The 23,121-nt window shown below is 32.6% G+C and overlaps 1 protein-coding gene across 1 annotated transcript; it reads left to right on the top strand.

The window, feature by feature from the left end:
* The first annotated feature begins 21,536 nt into the window (after positions 1 to 21,536).
* LOC121220305 (protein MAINTENANCE OF MERISTEMS-like) lies at positions 21,537 to 22,671 on the top strand. Its single transcript, XM_041099981.1, has 2 exons — positions 21,537 to 22,148; positions 22,444 to 22,671. The coding sequence occupies exons 1-2, from the start codon at positions 21,537 to 21,539 to the stop codon at positions 22,669 to 22,671; spliced, it is 840 nt and encodes a 279-aa protein (XP_040955915.1).
* The last annotated feature ends 450 nt before the right edge of the window (positions 22,672 to 23,121 follow it).

Below are 23,121 nucleotides of genomic sequence, written 5' to 3' on the forward strand. Positions count from 1 at the left end.
TCATTATTTTCAAATTTGTTTACATTTTATTTTGCCTTTTATTTTTTTATACTTTTTGTTTTAAATTCATTGGTCTTTGATTATTGATGCTATTTAATCCTCTATTTTTTATTTTAGTTTTTTTATTAAATTAATTATTTTAATATTATTAATACTATTATGTGGAATAATTAATCTTGTATCATTATTATTTACTTTTTATGCCTTTAAATTTCAAATTTTGTTATATATGCATGTATACATACATACGTTTTATAATATATACATATACATACACATTTTTTAATTTTTATAAATATATATATACACATACTTTTATATATTTTCTATGTTTCATAATTTTATATACATACTTATATGTATATATATATTTACATATTAAAATATGTATATTTATATATATATATTTATTTTTTTATATTTTATAATTCACATACATATATATTTTTATATTTTACAATTTTTATCTATTTTCTTTGTTATTATTATTGCTTTACTTGATGTTTATTTATTTATTTATTCACATGATCGTTATTATCATTATTATATTATTTAAATGCTTCGGTTTTATTTGTTTATTTACTTGATATTGTGTATACATGATTGATTTGTTTTTTTATTTATCTTTTCATTATTATTATTATTATTATTATTATTATTATTTTTGTTCTTGATCATGCTATTTATATTTACATTATCACAATTGTTACTCCATTATATAATTTTTACCCAAATTCGTATAAAGAGAAAATTTTGAAAAATAAGGGCAATACTAGGTATTTGGAATCTTCGAAAGGATTGAGCCCTAACGTATTGGGTTCCAACTCTTTCGTTGAATCTGAATAATCGAGATTGTTCTTTAATCAAAACATAAATAAAAAGCTTATTATCGGGAATTCAATATGTTGTGTCCTAACGCATTGGATGTGACACGTTGATTTCTCGGGATGAAGATTTTTAAAAAAATAATAAATGCAATATTCAATGTTTAGAATATTGAGAAATTGTGCCCTAATGTATTGGATTGCGATTTCTTCATCTGACTTAAACAATTGAATATCCTTTTAAATTTTATTGCACGAGTCTTTTGGACAAGTTCATTTTTGAGGAGGTGAAATATCATGCCCTAACTCATTGGGTGTGACATTTTCTCTCTCCAAAATAATAGAGTCTTAATGGGTAACTTGTTTTATATAAGTTTTCACAAAGGATCGTATTTTAAATCTTTTCAAAATTTTCAATTCTCGACATTAAGACACTAATTAATAAACTAGGTACCAATTTTTAGGCGTTTTGAGGGTGCTAATCTTTCCTCGTATGTAACCGACTCCCGAACCTATTTTTTTGAATTTCGCAGATCAAAAGCATTGTTTTAATAAATCTAAATCGTTTATTAAAAACAACCGTTTTACGAGGTGACCCGATCACATCCAATCAAAAAGGATTGGTGGTGACTCCCACATTCGTTTTCATTTTTCAAAACCCAAGTCGACCCCGTTTTATCAAAAGATGGTTTCGACAACTTTTGTTAAGTGATTTTTGATGAATTTGTCAATTAGGGATTTAATTGTAAAATGTGAAATATTCATGGTGTAATTTTTGAAATAATGAAATGTGTGGGCTGTTATGATCTTGTATGAAATTCAACTAGGCTTGGGTAGGGGTGAAATTGTATGAATTTCATTTTACGAGCTTAAGGACTAAATTGTAAAGAAATCAAAACATTAGGGGAAAAAGGGTAATTTTGCAAAAATGTGAATTTGGATTGACTTGAATAGAATGGTTATTAAATTGATTGAATTTATTCATTTAGATCAAGATAGACCTTGTACGGCTTTAAATCGAGGCAAAGAGAAAGCTTCGGATTAATCGACTTCATTTCTACATTTTGTCATTGAGGTAAGTTCGTATGTTTAAATAGCATTTTTAAATTATGTTTGAAATGCTGTTATTGTATAATATCAAATTGTGTCTCGATGAAAAAATCCCACGGCTTATCGACGTTCATCGAACTATGAAAAGGGATCGCTTTGGCTGTCAAATTATGAAAAGGGATAGCTTTGATTATCAAATTTTGAAAAGGGATAGCTTCAGCTATCAAATTATGAAAAGAGATAGCTTCGGCTATCAAATTATGAAAAGGGATGGTGACAACCATCGAACTATGAAAAGGGATAGCTTCGGCTGTCGAATTATGAAAAGGGATGGTGACGACCATCAAAATATGAAAAGGGATAGCTTCGACTATCGAATCATGAAAAAGGATGGTGACAACCATCGTGGTTTTACTTCGTGTGAGCTTCGGTAAAAGTTTTTGATGCAATTTAACTTGTTACTATTAAAGGTAGGAAGTATGTAGATTCATGATAGTGGAAAGTATGAATTCATACGATTTAAACATGAAAGTTATTTTATCATGAGTTGATATTGAATTTATGAAATTAAGTACTAATTTTAGTTGTTGGTGATGCTTAGGCTTGTGCCAAGCTTGTCTTGGATTGATCCATAATGATTTTAAGCTTATACATTGTATTGTTAAGCATCATTTATGAATTACAAACTTACTAAGCATTATATGCTTACCTTGTGTTCATTTTTCTATGTTTTGTAGTTAATCGAGAGTTCGTTCAGGTTGGAAGTTCGTCGGAGACATATCACACTATCCATCAGCATTATTGGTAGATTTTGAGTCATGGTTATAATGACATGTATAGGTGTTTTATACTTGTTGAAATAGCTGTTATGTTTGGCTTGTAAATGTGGTATTTTGGATAATGAATTAGTTCTGATGTTTTCTTGTGTATATGTGGTTTTATGATGGTTGATAATTTGACATTTTGGTGCTTTTTGTGCTTGATGTTGGAATAGATAAGTTGATGTATGTTTTAGTGACCATTTTGGTATATTGGAATGTGATTTTTGTATGGTATTTTTGGTAGAATTTGATATGGGAATTGGTTGTAATTATGGAGTTGTTAAATGGTTAAGTTATGTTTGTGCTTAAGTACTTGTAATGTCATGAAAATTAAGGTGACTTTTGGCTTGACCGTGTGACCCAAGTTAGAGACTTAGACGGGCATGGACACAGGTTGGGACATAGCCGTGTGTCCCTACTTCGAATACCCATACGGCTTGAGACATGGGCGTGTGTCTTAGCTGTGTGAGTAACACGACCTGGCCACACGGCCGTGTGACCCCTATAGTAAGAAAATTTTCAACTTTTTCCCAAAAATTCTATGTCTTCAATTTAGTCACGATTCATTTCTAATGTGTTTTTAGAGCCTCGAGGGCTCGTATAAGAGACAATATGTATGAGTTTAAATAATATTGTTATGATTTAAGAATTATTTTAATCTTTTGAATTTGAATGTTTTGTAATGTAAACCTCTGGTAATACTCCGTAACCCTATTCCAGCGACGGATACGGGTTAGGAGTGTTACAATTTGAGAGTTGTTTTGGCTTGTTTTACTTGATGTGTTACTTGTGTGTTCTATATTGAATTTGGTTTGAGTATATGGCTATGAATGTGTAACAATCGGTTTTTAGTGAAAATAGAACAGTGGTTTTGGGACCACAAATTCGATGTGAAAATATTTTTATGATTATTTTAATGTCTACGATATGTTAGCAGGGTCATAAAAATTTTGTTAAGAAATTTTATCGTTTGCATGCTTAATTAAGTAAAAAGGACTAAATCGTAAAATGTGCAAAGTTAGAGTTCTAGAAGCTAAAGGTATCAAATAGCCGTGACACTTTAATATAAGAGGACTTAGATGGTAAATATACCATTTAAGTTGATAGTGGACATCCATGACATGGTTTTATGAAAATTTTAATAAGACATTAAGGTTAATTTTGTAATTGAGTAAAATAAATTAAGTTAATATTAGTAAAAGATGAAATAAAGCATTATCTTCTTCATTCTAAACCCTAAAGAACCGGCCACAATTGCTAAAATAAGGAGAAAGTTTTGGCCAAGCAAGATTTAAAGTTTTGGCCAGGCAAGATTTACCTTGCATGTAAATGATTTTTGTCCCGTTTTTAATGATTTTATGTTTTTGAAGTCGTTATAGCTAAATCTATCTAGCTCAAAGGCTAATTTGCAAAATTGTTAAAGGATTAGGGATTTTCCATGAATATGCTTGAATAGTTTTGAAGTTTAATGAAATATTATGAGTCCTTTTAATAAATAAACAACTTTTGTAAAGTAATTTTTGATGAAATTATCATTTAGGGACTTATTTGTAAAACTAGTAAAATATCATGCTGAAATTTTGAATTGATAATTTGTGTGGTTTGATATGAGTCCCTATGTAAATCGACTAGTATGGTATGTGGATGAAATTGCATAAATTTCTATTTACGAGTTTATGGACTAAATTGTAAAAAGGTTAAAATGTTAGGGGAAAAATTTTAATTATGTATAAATATGGATTATGGATTGAATTAAATGTTTGAGACTGATTGAAACACTTAATTGAATATAATTATTTATTTAGATCAAGATAAATCTCAATCGGATCTAAACCGAGGAACGGCAAAAATCACGAATTAGCTCGATCGTACTCTTATGCTCTAGTTGTCAATGTAAGTTCATAGTATTTCTATACGTAATTGAATTTCTACTTGTTTGTTACAATATAGTTATGTAATTATTTTCTTACACTTAATTATACCCTGAATTGTACTTATGTGCCCCTGTTGTACTTTAATACCCCTAAATTGCACTTACGTGCCCCTGTTGTTCTTCAGTACCCCTGAATTTCACTTACGTGCCCCTGTTTGTACTTCAATACCCCTGAATTGCACATATGTGCCCCTGTTTACACTCCGATAACTTCAAATCGAGTAAAATAAGAGTTGCATTCTTTTGTTGTTAAGATAAAATATTTACTATGTTCTTACTAAGCTCCATAAGCTTATTCGTTTTTGTGTATTGTTTTGTAGATTGTTACCGCTGACTTTTGGACAGATCAAATATTTGGATCACACTATTCACTGATGTTGGTAGTTCTTGTACTCCTTAGAGTTGTGGCATGTATATGTGGCTATATAGGTTGTTATGGTATATTTTGGACAAAATACTAAACTAAGTTGTTATGCACTTTAATAAGGTTTTAAATATGTATCCTTTTGGTTCAATTAGAATGTTATGAAAGTAAACACTTGTGGTTTGTTTTGGCTTGTTGGTGAATTAAGTTGCTATGATAGAAATGGTCTTAATTGTTGTATGTTTTAAGATGAAATGGAACTAGATGTGTATGTTGGAAGTAAGGTTAATTATACATATGTTTTGGTAAGTTTGATGAATTGTGATTGAGGTGCATTTTGGCATATTGGTTGGATGGATATTTGGTATAGAGAATTGGTTTTATTATGTATGATTTAGTTATGTTTTAAGGTCTTAACTATAGGTGCAAGTTTCTTGTAGGTGCATGTTTGAATAGGTGAAAGAAATAGCTTGATTTTGCTCATTTTCTTGTCCACACGGCCTAAGACATGGGCGTGTGTCTCAGTTGTGTGTGATACATGGCCATGCGACACTGCCATGTGTCCCTTGTAGGTTTTAATTCTTGATTTCTGAAAGTTACACGTCCTAACACACGGCCTGGCACATAGGCGTGTGAGGCCATTTCGAAGGTTACACGGCCTGGTACACGGGCGTGTGGCTTGGCCGTGTGACCCAAGTCAAAGAGTTACACGGGCACGAACACAAGATGGGACACGGCCGTGTGTCCCTATTTCAAATTTTAATGGCCTGAGACACGGGCGTCTGTCTCAGGGCCACACGGCTGTTTGACCCTTGTAGTGTGAATTTTTCTAAACTTTTCCTTAATGTTTCATATGTTTCTGATTTAGTCCCGAATCGTTCCTAAAGTGTTTCTAAGGCCTCGAGGGCTCAAACAAGAGACGATATGCATGTGTTTGAATAGATTATGATATGATTTATGGAATGTTTGAAAATGAATGTTTTTAAGTTACATTTTTACAATAATTTTCCGTAACATTATTCCAGCGACGGATACAGGTTAGGGTGTTACAGAATGAATATTGTTGTGTGAGATTGTATTGAGATTACATGCATGCATGGGTTTGTGCTACTATGAAAGTTGCAAAAGTGTTACTTCTAAACAAGTATAGTTATGTGTTGATTGAACTGCGGCGTATTCCATGATATGGTATGAATAATTTGCATGGTTTGTAGTGATGTATGTGATATGCATGTTTATAAAATCTGGAGTACGGAGGGAACTATTGGCGGGTTAGTTGAAGATGGGAAAATTTTCATACTGGAGGAATAGATAGATTGAAAGGGGAATTTGAGGAGGTTTGGTTGATATATAGTCTATAGGCTCTACGAAGCGACACCATGGAAATGGTTTACAGGCTCTACAAAGCGACACCATGGAAATGGTTTACAGGCTCTACGGAGCGGCACCTTAAAAAAGGTTTATTGACTCCTCGGATTTGAAAGCCCATGGTGAGCCATGACATGATCTAATGGTGGGCAGGTACACCTTATGGAAAATTGAAGTCCCCAAGGACAGTAAACAGGAAAGCTTATTGGGGTATATAAGTGGAAATCACTATATGATTTGTGTGGAAAAAAGTATGACATAATGGTTAGGGCACATACGGGAATGCAGGAAAACGTGCTAATAAGAGGTCCCGCCATAATACAAAAGTAAGAGTAACAGGTGGAAGTGTCATGTACGTAGATATATATGGAGGAAAGGGGTATTTCCTTCAAATTAATTGTTAATTAGTGTTCGTCATTAAGAGTCTGCTAGAGGTGACAAATAAGCCAACGTTCGCTATGAGAAAGAGAGACGATTCTTTATATTCTAATTCTAAGTATTTATTCGCAAAGAGGTCCCTAGAAAAGGGAAGTCCGCCAATGACCGTTTTTAGTGGAATGTCCGCCAAAGATTATCTTGGGAGAATATCCGCCAAGGATTTACATTAGGAAGTGGATGTCCGTTAGGACTATCTAGTATTAGGGAGTCTGCTAAGGACTATATAATGTAGAAGTCCGCCAAGGACAGTTTAAGGAAGATATAGTCTACTGGGGACTATCTTTCGTTGGTAATATCTTTTGGGACGGTCTGAAGTGGGAAAGTCTTGTGGGACTGTCTTACAAGTACAATCTCGTAAGGGTAGAGTGGTGCTTAACTACCAACGAAATCTTATATTTTAGGGTCGCATACGAGGATGTTAGGAAATGGGTCTTCCTTTTAATGAAGGTATATGCACAAGCTATGTTACAAAAAGGTAAGTGATGGGACAATACAGTAAGTCGGTATTGAATTCAATGTAGAATGAAGAGATCAGGGAAGAATCCGCCATGATGGTGAGATATCTACAAGTCTGCCAAAGGTAGTCAACAATCTGTATATCTTATTGCATGATTATCTTTGTTATAAGTTAATCCATCAAGGTAAAGTTAAAGTCTAAGATGAAGCTAGATAAAGACAAGTCCTAAAAAGGGGTGCCCGAAAAAGTATAATTACGTTCAAATCCACCCTGATATGTCCGTCAATGATTCATTCAAGAGAAATGTATGGGTCAAATTGTGGAATCCTTTATGAAACTCAGGGAGTTTAATTATGTGCATCAGTTCTTTATTACCCAAGATTTTAAAGGTCGCTTACAAATACTATTGTATAGATTCTCAAAAAATGGCTTCCGGAAAATAATTTCTGGAAAATGACTTACTTTTATGGAAAAGTTAATATTTTCTAGTGTTTGGATGAATATGTGTAAAATATTTTCTATTGTTTGGCAGATTTCTTGAAAATATTTCATAAAAGTTGTTTTTAATGAAACAAACATACATTTTAGAACTTATTGTCATTTCATTGTTTAACTGAGTCTATTTTATATCTATTAAATTTATATTTTACATTGTTTTTGCATATATTTCAATGATTTACTTATAAATAAATACATCAAATTAAATATATAATAGTACTCAATTATTAAGCTAGAACATTAACAGTCATAAATTGAAAATAACTAAAGTGAATAGATGATTCCTAATTGTGTTATAAAAAAACAAAAACAAAAAAAAACAAAGATTGAATAATAATAATAAATTAGCTTCCAAACCATAATTAGTAGTACAAATTAATAATATTATCAAAGTGCATAATTAGTAGTACACAACATAATAAGTACAATATTGTCTAAGTGCATTACTAGTATTACACCAAATAATTAGTACTACACCACATGAAAGCATCAATATCTTCAACCTTGAGAAAATTTTTGAAGCCAAAATTTTCTATGTTTTGTACTTTTAGCCAAGAAAGCTTTGGCCTCAGATTCACGACTCACAAGACAATCAAACACACTACAAAAGAAGTCGTCATCAAATCCTTCCACCTCCACTGACATCACTTATCTGTAAAGATGTGGTGTCTTATCCGCAATAAATTGTTCCAATGCATTAACAATCTTACCAAGTTTTTCACCTACAAATTTAATTTGTTCATCAACGACACTTTCTTGAGTATTTTTCTTTTACATTTAGATTTGTCAGATGAAGATACTTTTGTTCTTACCTCCTCAACCTCTTCATTGTCACAATTTATAGGCACTAAATCTTGGTTACCATCATCCAAGTCTATATCAACAATTTTTTTTAGAAAAACTCCATATTGCCATATATTTGCTAACAACCAAAGCCATTTCATCATAATGATCAATGCTTTTGTTTAAAAATGGTTCATGATCAATTCTTTTTTTTTAAAAAAAATGGTTCATACTTCTTGTGTGTCCGTTGGATATCATACACAATTAGAAAAAAGGAAAAAATAACTTAAATATATTTGACAAATTTATACATATATTACTATCACTACTGCATCATATGTCACTCTATCACATGTGATCATTTTCATGTTATCATCCCATCCAAAATCACTTTTAGCCCGAATTGTACATATAATTTGTCATTGGTTTTTTATGATCCTCAGATGATTTTCCACATGCTTAACATCACATTGAACTTGAAATCTTTCAGAAATAGTTGCAGCAACTCGATTAATAGAAACTACTTTGAAAGTGTTAGAAGGCTGATTTCCTTTCTGGGCCTCATCTGCTAGAACTTCGAGAAAAATATGTTCTATCAGTTTTGTCCAGCTGAACTGTTTTATTGTCCCTTCTTTTTTGCCCTTACCCATTTTACATTAATAATCTACGTTGTCAATAATTTCAATATTCAACAAGCTTAACACAAACTAATTTCAATATCCAACAAACTAATTTCAATATCAATATCCAACAAACATTAAAAAAATAAAAATTTTAATACTAAAACATACATAACATAAAAACATTAACCCTGAGCCCTAAACCTACCTAATGTTTCTAGCTATATAATCAATCTACATAGTTTGTGCAATTTCCTCTCTCTTAGCAAACATACATAACTTCTTCTCTTTTTTCTCCCTTCGTAAGAGTTGGTGTTATCAAATCAAACTCAAGCCCCTCATATAATCCTTGATTAAGTAAATCATTAGGATCAACTCTCATTATATGATTATGAATGATACAACAAACCAACACTATCTACTTGAGTTTGAAAATTCCAAAATAGTTTAGCATCTAACACACGAAACTATTTCTCCAAAATCCCAAAAACAAATTCAATAGTGATTCGCAATGATGAATGACGAAGATTAAACAGTTCCTTTGCATTTTTTTCCCTGATCACTAAAATCTTTTAAATGATATCAAACACCACGATATGGAGTAATATATCCATTTTGGATGTCATATCCAACATCAATAAGATAATATTTGCCTACAATTTTACAAAATATAATTATTACTAATAAATTATGACCTTACTTGAACTATTTGGTATTAATGTTAATTCTTACCTTCCAGAATTCTTAATCCTCTTGGGCATGAGTGCATCACTTAAAATATAATAATCATGTGCACTACCTTCCCAACCAGCTAGAACATAGGAAAATTTCAAATCAAATGTAATGGCAACCGATACATTTTTTGTTGTCCCCTCTTTACAGCTACAAAATCTTCCTTGAATGTTAAGTGGAATGGATGCCCAAACATGAGTCCCTTTTATTTCTCCAATACAATCTTTAAAATAAGGAGGACAAAACCTTGGATTGTTTTTTTATTTCACTAGGAGTTGACTCATCAGGTAATCTAATAACTAGTTTATCTAATTTCAAAATAGCTCTCAATACAACCCTAAAGTAACGGTGACTTGTTTCAATTGATCTATAATATCTTGATTCAGTCACTTGAAACCTTACATTATAACAATTTATATGTAAAAATATAACTACTTGCTCCCTAATATTCACCAATTTAGTTGATTGTAAGAAATTGTTCCTACTAAGAATGTCACACAAATTAAAAAAAAGCAATCAATCTCATCCTTATCACATCAATACTATATTGGTCACCTATATATAAAAAACTATTAATTTAATTTTCTCTTTCATAATCTCGATTCATACGAGGGTGAGAAACGATCTCTTTTCTATTTTTTAATTTTTTAATCCAAAGAGCCCCAAAAGCTAAAACTAAAGCCACAACCCCAACAATTGCATTATGATCTTGATTACGGTCCATCTACACAAAACAATGCCACACAAATATTTGATCACTACAAAAAATAATTTTAAATTGTGTTTGAGCTCAAGAACTAACGAAACCAACATCAACAATATACAATATTGCAGATTTGATGGGACCAATATTATTTTTCATCTATCATAACATACTGCAACAGTTCCATCAAAACATAAAAAAAATTATTGCTCTTTTACTCAGAACCACTTAATTCAAACCATGAACTCTGAATGTATATTTTTTATAATTCCAGTAAAATATATTTCAGAAATTATTGAAGCAAAGAAAAGTAAGAATGTAAGTAGTAGAGCAGACAGTGTCTGCAACCATTTTAACCATTTTAAAACACTTTTTAGGATTGATATGAAAGATTTACTAAATCTACAACCATTCAACCATTACTGTCTATAGCAATGATTTGATAATAGTAACTTTAATTGCATCACTTAGTTAATGATACAATGTAACTTAATTACTACAGTTGTATTTAAAAAAAAACAACTTTATACAAAAAAAATCACTTTCTAACTTACATCATTCTTTTTATAAATAAACGATAAAAAGATAAAACTTATACAAGGATTGAATAATTGAGTACAAATCATTTATCACTCCACACCATAATTTAACAAAGGCAATTACAAAGCTCTAATAAACAGGAATAAAGTCTGAAAGGCTGCCATTATAAAGCTCCTAAATTGAACACAGAGCTACCTAACTAAATGAGCATTGCACTCCACTGTTTCAAGTATTAAGTGAGTTCTAAGAAATTAGAGAAAATAAAAGAGGGTTTTCTTGCAATTGAGAGCACTCGCATGGTGGTTTAATACCTTAATTGTTAGTAATTTTCTTTAAAATTTTGCAAAAATATGCATACTGTCTCTTGAGACTTGTTCTAAGCCTTAAGTAGCTTGAAACCCCAAAACTCACAATTTGGTGGCACTACAATTTTATACTAAATTTATTCCATTTATCCACTCAGAAAATGAACTTTATTTTCATCGGTTTCAAAGGACAACACCGAAACAAAAAAAATTAATAAAGCTTTTTAAAGGTGAAGTAAAACTAAAACCTGTAAAATATTCAAATAAAGCCAACACCCCCTTTTTGCAAGAGATTTTTAAGCTTTACAATAAGAGGTAGCACTGTCTCCCATCCCATTAAGCACACCCCACATGTTCCAGGATTTGAAGCTAGTATCTCCAAAATGATCTATGAAGTTTAAACAACTATAGTAACTTAAAATCACTAGACAAAAAAGCTTCTAACATCATACCTATGAACTTACACAGATTAGTTTAACCCAAAGTAAAAACAAACTATAAGAAAAAGAATAATAATAAATTCACTTAAAAATAAACAGACCTATTTTGAATGAAGCAACCTTGATAAGAAGAAGATAGTGATATACCTTGATAGGACTAGAAAGATTATTTTTTTTAGGGTTACATCGAAATCTTGATAAAAATTGAAGACTTAGTAAGGACGGCAGCTGACCGATAGAGATGATGAGGTAGAGATGAGGAGGTGAGGCAAAACGGGCAGAGATGAGGAGGAAAGGCAGAGGCCAACGGACGGAGAGACAGGGAAGGGAGAACGACTACTAAGTCAGTGATGAGAGTGAAGAGAAGGGAAAATGTCTTACGGGATAAAAACTAGTAAGACACTTTCCATAAGAAAGAATTAGTTTCACCCATATTTTGGAGAATCTTTTCCTTTGGGAATTAATTTTCCACCAAACAAACACTGTAAAACAATGAAAATATTTTACGCAAAATATTTTACTGGCAAACAAACAGAGCCTAAGTTCATTCAAATTTACGAGTATTTTACCTTGAATGCAGAGTCAAGGAATGACTCAAGGTTTGTGTGGAGGGTCCAAGCCAGACATCACCAAGTCCTCTCGAATGTCGTTGTAGCGGTATCATGCATATAGAGGAGCAACCTTTTGAGGCTATGCTTCAGGGTTCAAATAAAATTTAAATATTTCTTAAGAAATAAGTATAAAAATAAAATTTATTCTTAAAAATTAATAAAAAAACAATACATACAAATTCATATTCAAGATAAAAACTTAATAACGAATGTAATTTAAAGTAATTCCAATGACTTTTTAATTAGCTTTCAAATATTATGAAACGTTAGTCTAGTAAAGTAATGAAAGAATATGACTAAAAGAATCACAAATGTAATATTTGATGAAATTTTAGACAATAAAATCAATTTACTTGCAAGAAAAACAATTGTAAGACATAACTATATTATCCTTATTAACTCTTATGGCTCTTTACAGAATTGATTTTATATAATATATAGATTATTCAAGTGAGTGTAGATAAAAAAATTGTTAACAATGAATGCATATTTTTTAAGGCTTAATACTTCGTTCGACTATTGTACTATAATGAAATTATCACTTTCGTACATGTGTTATATTTTTTTATCAATTTGACCCCTATACTTTTATTGTAATACCTGTTATCCCATTGTGATTTTCTGTTGAAAAAGGTTAAAATGCCAATCACATGGATATTGAAACAAAAAGAAAACAAAACCCATGTTGTAGAATGAATAGTTTATAGAAAAATAAAATAAATACCCATTGAAAAATAGGTAAATTAGATAAAAATGTCGATTTTTAAAAATAATTAGGGGATTAGGCCATTTTTCCAAAATTTGGGGAAATAGGCCGATTTTGGAGAAAGAAACAAAAAATATATCATGTTGGAAGCATTTTGTACTGAGGTGGCAGAAAGCGCGCCCTGTAGGACGCACTTTCAATGTCCTTACTGCTTCCTTAGTAAAAAAACGCTTCCTATAGGATGTGTTTTCTGTTTCTAAAAGAATTGTGTTTGTTTGGTGTTGGAAATTTGGGGAGAATGGTTTATTTGTGTTTGTGTTTAAGGTAGGCATATTGGTAGTTTTAAGGTATGTTTAAGTTCATGGAGATGCGATAATGCTTGGAAACCCACACATTACATCTGTCGTGTTAGAATGGAACCATCACCTTAGAAGCCCATCACATTCCAACTTAGGCTCCTAGTTCAAAGTGGTTATATGTTCATGGGTTGAAGTATAACTAGGGCTTCTAGTTGACGATATGGTTATACAGTCACAGGTTGAAGCATAACTCGGGCCCCTAGTTGGCAGTGGTTATGTGGTCACAGGTTCAAGTTCCATGATATCGGAAGAGGATGTTTTATAAACCTCATACATAAGTTTGAGACCATAATCATAAGGAAAAATAAAACGATTTTCTAGTATAAACACTTAATATTTTTCTCCATCTTCACGAAAGGTAGTATCTTTAACCTCATTGTTCATAACCTATGATAGAGTTGGAGGTAAGAACACTTTCAGAGGGAGGACTGATTGTGACGGTGGAGAAAAAGCTGAAACTCGAGTCAGGGCAGCAGTGGTTGTATTTATTAATGAGTTCTTTAATCACAACAATCGTTGCCGTCCCGAGTCGTATTTTAGCTTTTCTCCACCGTTACAGTCACTCCACCCTATGAACGTCTTCTTGCCTCCAACTTTGTCACAGGTTATGAAAAATAAAGGTAAAGATATTACCTTTGATAGAAATGGAGAAAAAGAATAAGTTTATTATACCAGAAAGCCATTTTGTTTTTTCATATGATTATGGTATCAAATTTATGTATGAGGTTTATAACGCATCCTTTTTCGGTGGCATTAAGCTTGAACCCATAAACGCATAACCATAGTCAACTTGGGGGTCGAGTTATACTTCAACCTATAATCGTATAATCACCATGATCTTGGAGCCCAGTTGCAATGTGATGCGCTTCTAAGGTGATGGTTCAATCCCCACATGAGAGATGAAATGTGTGGGTCTCTGAGCGCCACCACATCACTGTGAACTCAAACATATATTAAAATTATCATAATTTCTCCCTCAAACACAAACATAAATAAATATTTCCCTCAAAAAATTTCAACATTCAACAAAAAAATTAAAAGATAATTTGTATTTTCTAAGGGACGGTGGGAGAGAGAAAGTTGATGGAGTAGGGGGAGCAAAACCCCCTTTATATAGGCAACTAGAGGGAAAATAAAAAAAATCATGTGGGAGCCCATGACCGAAATTCCTAGGATGGGATGTCTAAAAATTATCCCAAGATTTCTGGGTTTTGAAGGTTTTTCACAGGTTAGGAACACTGAAAACACAAACACAAACAAGTTCTTCCCCATTTTCAACCCCCTTAACCATAACCCTAAAATAAAGATTCTCGAGACAAAGAATCTTGAATAAAATTCAGACATCACATCCCATTTTTTTTTTTGCAAAAATGCTTCTAACAATAATCATTTTTTAAAAACTATTTAAACTTTTTAGGAAAATGCTTCTTGTTAGAAACATTTTTTAGACTTGTCATGTCCAATCCTTTCTAACATTTTGAAGTTATGTTTGATATCCGATGGTAGTATTTCCTGTAAAAATGAATACATTCTGTGTAGAGGTTCCATATTGAAATTTCAAGCAGATTGTTTTCATAAGGAGATTTACATTAGGAGAAGATTGTTTATGTTAAAAATTTGAAATTCAAAAATTGACCCAACAAAGTAAATTAGTGCAAGTAAGTGTCGTTGTTTTAATTTGGATAATGCATACTCAATTTTCTATATAATGGTTTTAAACATGTGAAATAAGGTAGAGAATCCCTGTCTTATTTTCCATACCCTTATTTCATCTATTGATATACAAAACGTGACTTGGTTGAAGATAAGTAAACGAATTAGAGTTGTTATTTTTTACTATATTCAAATTTGTGACACCAAAATTGAAGTTGTTTTTGTATCAACCCAATCTTCAGAACTGGGTTCCAACGGTAGCATAAATTTGCACGAGCTTTGGTTAAACATTAGGAGGAATATGGCAAGTTCAAGCCGGAAAAGGTTTTTGAGCTTGATGTATATATATCTAACATCACTAAACCTTGTTAGATATGATATATTTGAGCTCACGGGCAACATAGAGGTCAAGGTGATGCTCGGTTCGTATTGCTCTAGTAGAAATGCTATACTAGAGTTATATGCCCACTTTATCGATGTCGATGAAGGTACTTCAAGTTTGATAATACTTTTAGTTAATGTCTATCAGGACCAAGTAGAAAGTCCAACCGCATAGTTGTATAGTGGGTTCATGACATTATTACAAACCTCCTATCCGAAAATCCTGAAATCATCAATGAGAAGGCATTCATCGGTTTCAGGCCAAGATTTCAACTTTGGCACACAATCCGTCTAATAGTCGAGGTTAGTTGGTAACCCGAACTTCGACACTGTTACACAACATTCTATGTGTGCTTTTGATTTCAACTTCTGAACGTCGATATTCTATGCTGGAAACACTTATACGGGTATGCCACCAAGTTACACCAATGGGCCATCCACAAGTAATTTTGGTTTTAACACAGGGTTTACAAGAATGGATGATGTACTCCCTACAACTTGTACCGACGAAGAGGCATCTAACCCTGGACACGCAATTAGATGGTAACAAAGAGGGATTTGAAATTGATAATAATCCAACTCGAGATTCTAGGCTGGATGGTCCAAAAATTGTATTATTTTCTTAACTAGAGTCGGTTCCTATTGAAACAGAAGAAAGTGATTCTAATGGTGAAGGTTCAGACAATACTAAAAGAACCCATCCGAATTTCATGCTATATGCACCTTCACCCCACATGCTTAATGTTGACCTCCATACTGAAGGTGGGATAGTATTTTTATAACTTCCTCATTAAAGATCGGGCCATGTAAGTTTCTCATTAAATGCTGGTGATTTATAAGTTGGAATAGAGTTTTTCTCGAAAGATGCTTATGTTGTTATAGTGCAGCGGTATAGCATAAAGCATGGGGCCAACTTCCATGTTACAAAATTCTGATCAGAAAATTTTAAGGCCAAGTGTGCAATGTTTGACAGCAGATGTCTATGGAAAAACATGGCATTTGTGAGAAAGAAGACGTGGTTCTGGACAATTAAGAAATATAACGCTCTACATAATTGTGTTGTTACAGGTACATCACATGAACATTTGAGATTAGGTTTTGACCTGATATTTGACATTGTCTTACTCATTTTGAAATTCTCACGTTGTTGTAGGTATGTAATAGGATCATCCCAAATTGGATTTTGACATGATCTTTAACATTATCTTACCTATTATGAAAACGAGTCCTAAGATTCCCATGCCAGTTTTAATTGTAATATCTGTAGTTAGTACAATTACATTGTGTCGTACTACAAGGCTTGAGTCGCAAAACAGAAGGCTATGGAAAATATGCATAACGAGTGGGACAAATCATATAATGATTTTATGACAAAGATGTCAGATACTGAACCAGTACGTCCCAAGTACTATAACTAATCTACAAACGAAACCTGTGTATTATGGCAATCAATTAGTCCAAGGGAAAATAGTTTTTCTTCTTTTTTTTGGAAATTCAAGCAATGTATTACAACATTTCAGTACTGTAAGTCATTAGTCCAAATTGATGGCATATTCGTGTATAAGAGATATGAGCACCGACTGTTGTTTGCTATTGCACAATATGGTAATTGAAAATTCCTGCTAATAGTTTTTGCAATAACAGAAGGAGAATCTGCTTATGTTTGGGATTTCTTCGTAACTAACTTGAGAATGCATGTTGTACTATAACTAGATATATGTATCATTTTTAATACGGGACTCGTAATACAGGCTGCAATTGATCGACGTGGAAGCCTCTAGAACTATGCACACTATAGGTATTATATACGGCATATAGGGTCTAAATACATCGGTCAATATCATAGGGATGCTGAGCAGCTACATGTTTTTAACAGGGTATGTAGTAGCTACTATTTTCTATACCACTCTTTAACGTATACATTGTTTACATTCATGGATATACTCTTTATTTTCTTCAACAGGGTATGAACTTGTCCAACATCGTTTCCATGAAATGTTAGAGAACTTGCGGGCTATAAACGAACACGGTGCGCAATACCTTGATGGGATACCCAAGGAGCAGTGGACTCAATCATATGATGGAGGTATACGATACAGGTACATAATAGTGAGCCTAGCAGAATGTATAAATTCTATATTGAAGGGGATGCATCATTTGTCGATAACCTTAATAGTCAAATATATATAATTCCGCTTAGCAGCCTTATTCCCAAAACAGGCAAAAAAAATATGTTGGAAAAATAAAAGGTGGTCACGTTTGGTTTGAATAGGTGATGAAAGAAATTAGAGAAAATGTAGAAAGAGCAAACTCTATGTCTGCAATGTGTTATTCGCGTCCAAATCAAATACTTTGGGTTACGGAGTTCCATAGACTCGACGAAGGTATTAATAAGGGATCGTACCGTGCATACTTGGAACTAAGGTCCTGCGACTGTGGGAGATTTCAAGCATTTCATTTTCCATGTGCATATGCAATTGTTGCATGTGCCTCGACACATGTGGATTGCATGAGTTATATTCATGAAGTATACAAACTAAAACGCATATATAAAGTATGAAAATTTGAATTTCCACCAGTCTCAAATAAAAGTATATGGCCACCTATCTCGAGCGCTCCATTAGCACTGGTATCAGATATTACATTGTGTCGCAAGCCTAAAAATCTGTAACACCCCTAACCCGTCTCTGTTGTCGAACTAGAGTTATGGAGCATTACAATGCAAATCATAACAATTACTAACATTTAACCATTCAAATATCAAATTAAATAATATATAATCAAATTCAAATGTCTTTCAGAGCATAAATATAATTATTTACCTTAAATCGAGCCTACGGGGCCTTAAAAATAATTTAGGAACAATCAGGGGTCATTTTGATACAAAACAGAAAAAATAGGGATAATTTGAAAAGTTTTGAAAACAGGGGTCACACGGCCGTGTGACAGAGCCCAGGCCATATGGCTCAAAACATGGTCGTGTGGCTACTCCACACTATGGCATCTTTGAAATAATAATAAAATTTGAATTAACCATAAAACAGCAGGACATTATCCTTAAATTGCAACTGATAACAATCGAATTTGAAATAAATTTTCAAAGACACTATGGCGTCTTTCAACTAATCGAAAGTGTTGTTTAATAACACACAGTGCCCTCGCACTTAAATTGTGTATGTACGTCTCCATAATTTGATCTTCAGGCTGATTATATAAACATAAAAAAATTATAAAATTAATAATGTTAACAACTTAATAATTAGCTTCATTAAAACTAAAAAAATTAATAATATTTTCTTACCATTGGACGCCGATAATGTGTTTGTCATACAAATGAATAAGCGACATTAACATTTTTATAAATTATAAAAATCAAAGAAATTATGAAACATAAAATTAAAACAACTAGTATTTGAGAGAAACTAAATGAAAATTTGAGAACTAAATAGTTGAGAGAATTGAGAGGATAAGATTTGAATGCAAAAGAAAGAAAATGAGTTGGGTTTATATAGCAAATAAATTAGCAGTTAGAAAAAAATTTAGTTGTTTGAAAAACACCCGTTGGAAATTAGCCTTTGGATTTTTTTATCATTGGGAAAAATTATCGTTGGACAAAAACTCGTCTAACATAACGCAATTTCAGCTGAGGTGGTAGTAGGGACGCTGAAAGCGCGCTTTCTACCACCTCAACTGAAACTGCATCCTTTTCTATTTCTCTCTCCAAAATTGATTTATTTTTCCTAAATTTGAAAAGAAAAAAAAGGCTTACTTTGCTAAATAAGTTTTTAAATTTGGCATTTTCTGTTAATTTTCCCATAGAAAAGTAGTGCGTTCTAAGCTATTTCTTTTCAAAGTAATTAAAAATCGAAGACTATAAGAACACTTTCTGAGCTTCTTTTTATGGATCTTCAATTAAGTAGAATTGTGAGATTTTTACTAAAATATTATAAAAAAATATCAAAATATTATACATTTTTTATTATTTACCAAAATAATACAAAAAAAATAAAATAAAAAAAGGCTGCAACTGATGTGACGGGACACTGGAGGAGGAGGTGCCATAGGTGGCACCAGTTGTGCCTCTGGCAGAGGCGGCACCGATGGTGCCCCTCCCAGAGGCGGTACTGACTATATAATGGCCAATTAGGCTGGTGTTGTGGGGAAGAGAAGGAGAGGGAAAGAAGAAAGAAAGAAAGAAAAAGAAAGAAAAGGAAAGGAGAGGGAAGAAAGAAAAAGAAGGAAAGAAAAGGAAAGGAGAAGAAAAAAAAAAGAAAGAAGAAGAAGAAGAGGGAAGGAAGGAAAAAGAAAGAAAAAAGGTAATTTTTGTTTTACTAATTTAAATATTTTGTAATATTTGTGTAAAAAATTTATGTTATGTATATTGTATGTGTTTTATTATTTTATTTAGCATATATATATTATGAAATTTATTTAGCATGAAAAAATCCATGTTATGTACATTATATGTTGATTAGGAATTTTTTTTATGAAATTTATTTAGGATATTGTAATTAGTTTTTTTTTAAAATAGAATTAAAAATAAAATGATAAAAACTATGTTTAAGAAAACATAAAATACGAAAAGAAAAAAAAACGAAAATTGTATATTCACCGAAAGTAATAAAATCCGAAAAAAATGTTATATTTAAAAAAGACACTAAATTAATAAATTTCAAACATAATGTACTAAAATAATTAAAATAATAAAATTAAAAATTATGATTTTTTTAAAGTAATAAAATGCAGAGAAAAAAGTACGAACAAATGGCCGAAGTAAGAGTGTTTTACTAAATTTTTAAAAAATTCAGAAAAAAATTAATACAAATATTTCAAACAAAATGTACTGAAATAATATAAAATAATAAAATACGAAAATAATATATTTTTATTGAAGTAACAAAATTCGGGAAAATAATACGAGCAAAGGGCAGAAATAATGATTTCTTTTACACTAAATTAATTTAAAAAACACACTAAATTAATAAATTTCAAACATAATGCATTGAAATAATGTAAAATTATAAATTTATAAAGTATTATATTTTTTAAAGTAATAAAATGCGGAGAAAAAAATAGGAACAAAGGGCCGAAGTAAGAGTCTTTTACTATTTTTTTTTAAATTCAGAAATAATGAATACAAATATTTCAAACAAAATATACTGAAATAATATAAAATAATAAAATACGAAAATAATGTATTTTTATTGAAAGTAATAAAATTCGGGAAATTAATACGAGCAAAGGGCAGGAATAAGAGTTTTTTTACACTAAATTAATTCAAAAAACACACTAAATTAATAAATTTCAAACATAATGCATTGAAATGATGTAAAATTATAAAATTAGAAATTATGATATTTTTTAAAGTAATAAAATTAGGAGAAAAAAATACGAACAAAGGGCCGAAGTAAGAGTCTTTTACTAAATTTTTTAAAAATTCAGAAATAATTTTTAAAAATTCAAAAATTATATATTTTTATTGAAAGTAATAAAATTCGGGAAAAAAAGGCGAACAAGTGGCCGAAATAAGGGTTTTTTACTAATTTTTTTAGAAAAAAGAAATAATTAATACATTTCAAACATAATGTACTAAAATAATGTAAAATAATAAAATACGAAAATAATATATTTTTATTGAAAGTAATAAAATTTAAGAAAATAGTACGAATAAATGGCCGAAATGAGAGTTTTTTACTAACTTTTTTTGAACTTGCAGGCATCGCAATGGCTCCATTGATTCAAAAGGGTAGACACATATCTGATGCGGCTAATAACGCGGTATGATTTATTATTTATTAATCACATGTTCTATTTAAAAAGGATATACGTAATATATAGAAATAAATCATGTGATCGTAATATTTTTTCTGTAATTTAACACTATCAAGACTCGTACCGAGTAATAAAGGGCCGTGTGAATGGTTTAAAGAAAGCTCCGGATGCACGATTGATGCCGTACTTGGAGCAAGTCGGATTTGGGTCAGTAGCACTGATCCGGACCTTCGACTTGCGCCATGATTTATTATCTGCGCTAGTTGAGCGGTGGCGCCCGGAGACCCACACTTTTCATTTTCCGTGTGGGGAGTGCATGGTAACCTTGGAGGATGTTGCGATGCAGCTTGGGCTCCTAATCCACGGGACTCCCATAACAGGAGTATCTTCATTTACAGATCCAGCTGCACTTTGTTATCATCTACTTGGAGAGTTGCCAAAGGACGAAGAGTCAAATTTTACGAGCTTAAAATTTACATGGCTGAAAGCCAAATTTGGACAGTTATCAGCGAATGCCACTGAAGGCGAGCTGATGTGCGCTGCTCGAGCATACATCATGCATATCTTAGGGGGAGTACTGATGCCCGATGCGAACAACAAGGTACATATGATGTACTTGCCTCTATTAGCTGATTTGTCCAATGTCCGCTCGTATAGCTGGGGCTCCGCTGTTCTAGCAGTGTTATATCGGGAGCTTTGTCGGATGACAAACCAGGATGTTGTAGAGATGGGAGGATGCCTCACATTGCTGCAGTCCTGGGCGCTCTATCGGATGCAATTTTTGGCATCGGTTAGTCACCAACTGTATGTTTATCCACTAGTGAACAGGTGATAAAATATTACTTGTCATTATTTTTAGTCATAGTATATTGACTAATGTTACCAACCCTAAACCCAATATTTTTTTTTGTAGGTAGAGTCTTTATCCGGGTATCGGGAGGTCGCACACTGTCCCGATTTACCGACTCATGATCGAACAACATGTTGAGGAAGGGGTAACTGCTATTCTAATATTCATGACATTTTACTTTCTATATCTTACTCACACATTATGGCTAATTATAACCATGTTATTAATCATGCAGTTTATATCGATGCCATACCGTAGGCCAGAAATTACAGATGTGGTACCCTCGTCTGCATACGTTCATTCTGACATATGGTGCACTAACGCACCAATTATAAATTTCAATGTAGTCGAGTGGTACCACGGGGATCGGGTGCTACGACAGTTTGGCTGGATCCAACATATCCTGGATCCGCCATGCGAGGTGGGGGCGGTTCACGACATGAATAAGAGAGGAAAACCGTAGTTGGATTGGGGCATTAAGCACCGAAAATTTTTTGCGCTGTGGAACGATCGGATGCGTCGAAGACCTCAGATGGTTATGGCTTCTGATTTGCAACCATCATTAGAGTACATACAATGGTACTATAGTTGCGGGAAGCCATATATACTTGGAGGCCAGTCGACTATAGTCCCCCCGCACATGCAGCGACCTGGGAGATCGTACCCAGCGGCCCCGATAGAGGCGGAGCCTGTGGCATATTATGCTCCGGAACCAAAGCCCGAGCAGGATCCCCAATCAGATCTCGAACAATCACATTCACATGTGGATCCACATAGCTATCATCCGGATTTGGCGGGCAGTGACTATATCTCGAGCTTCTCAAGGGGCGAATACGCATACGAGTTTGAACTCTTTGGGTCCTACCTGCGGCAGTACGGCATGCCTGGCCCGTCCGGCCCGTATCCGCAGCAT

Source organism: Gossypium hirsutum, chromosome D08 (genome assembly GCF_007990345.1).
Source record: "Gossypium hirsutum isolate 1008001.06 chromosome D08, Gossypium_hirsutum_v2.1, whole genome shotgun sequence".
Taxonomy (NCBI): domain Eukaryota; kingdom Viridiplantae; phylum Streptophyta; class Magnoliopsida; order Malvales; family Malvaceae; genus Gossypium; species Gossypium hirsutum.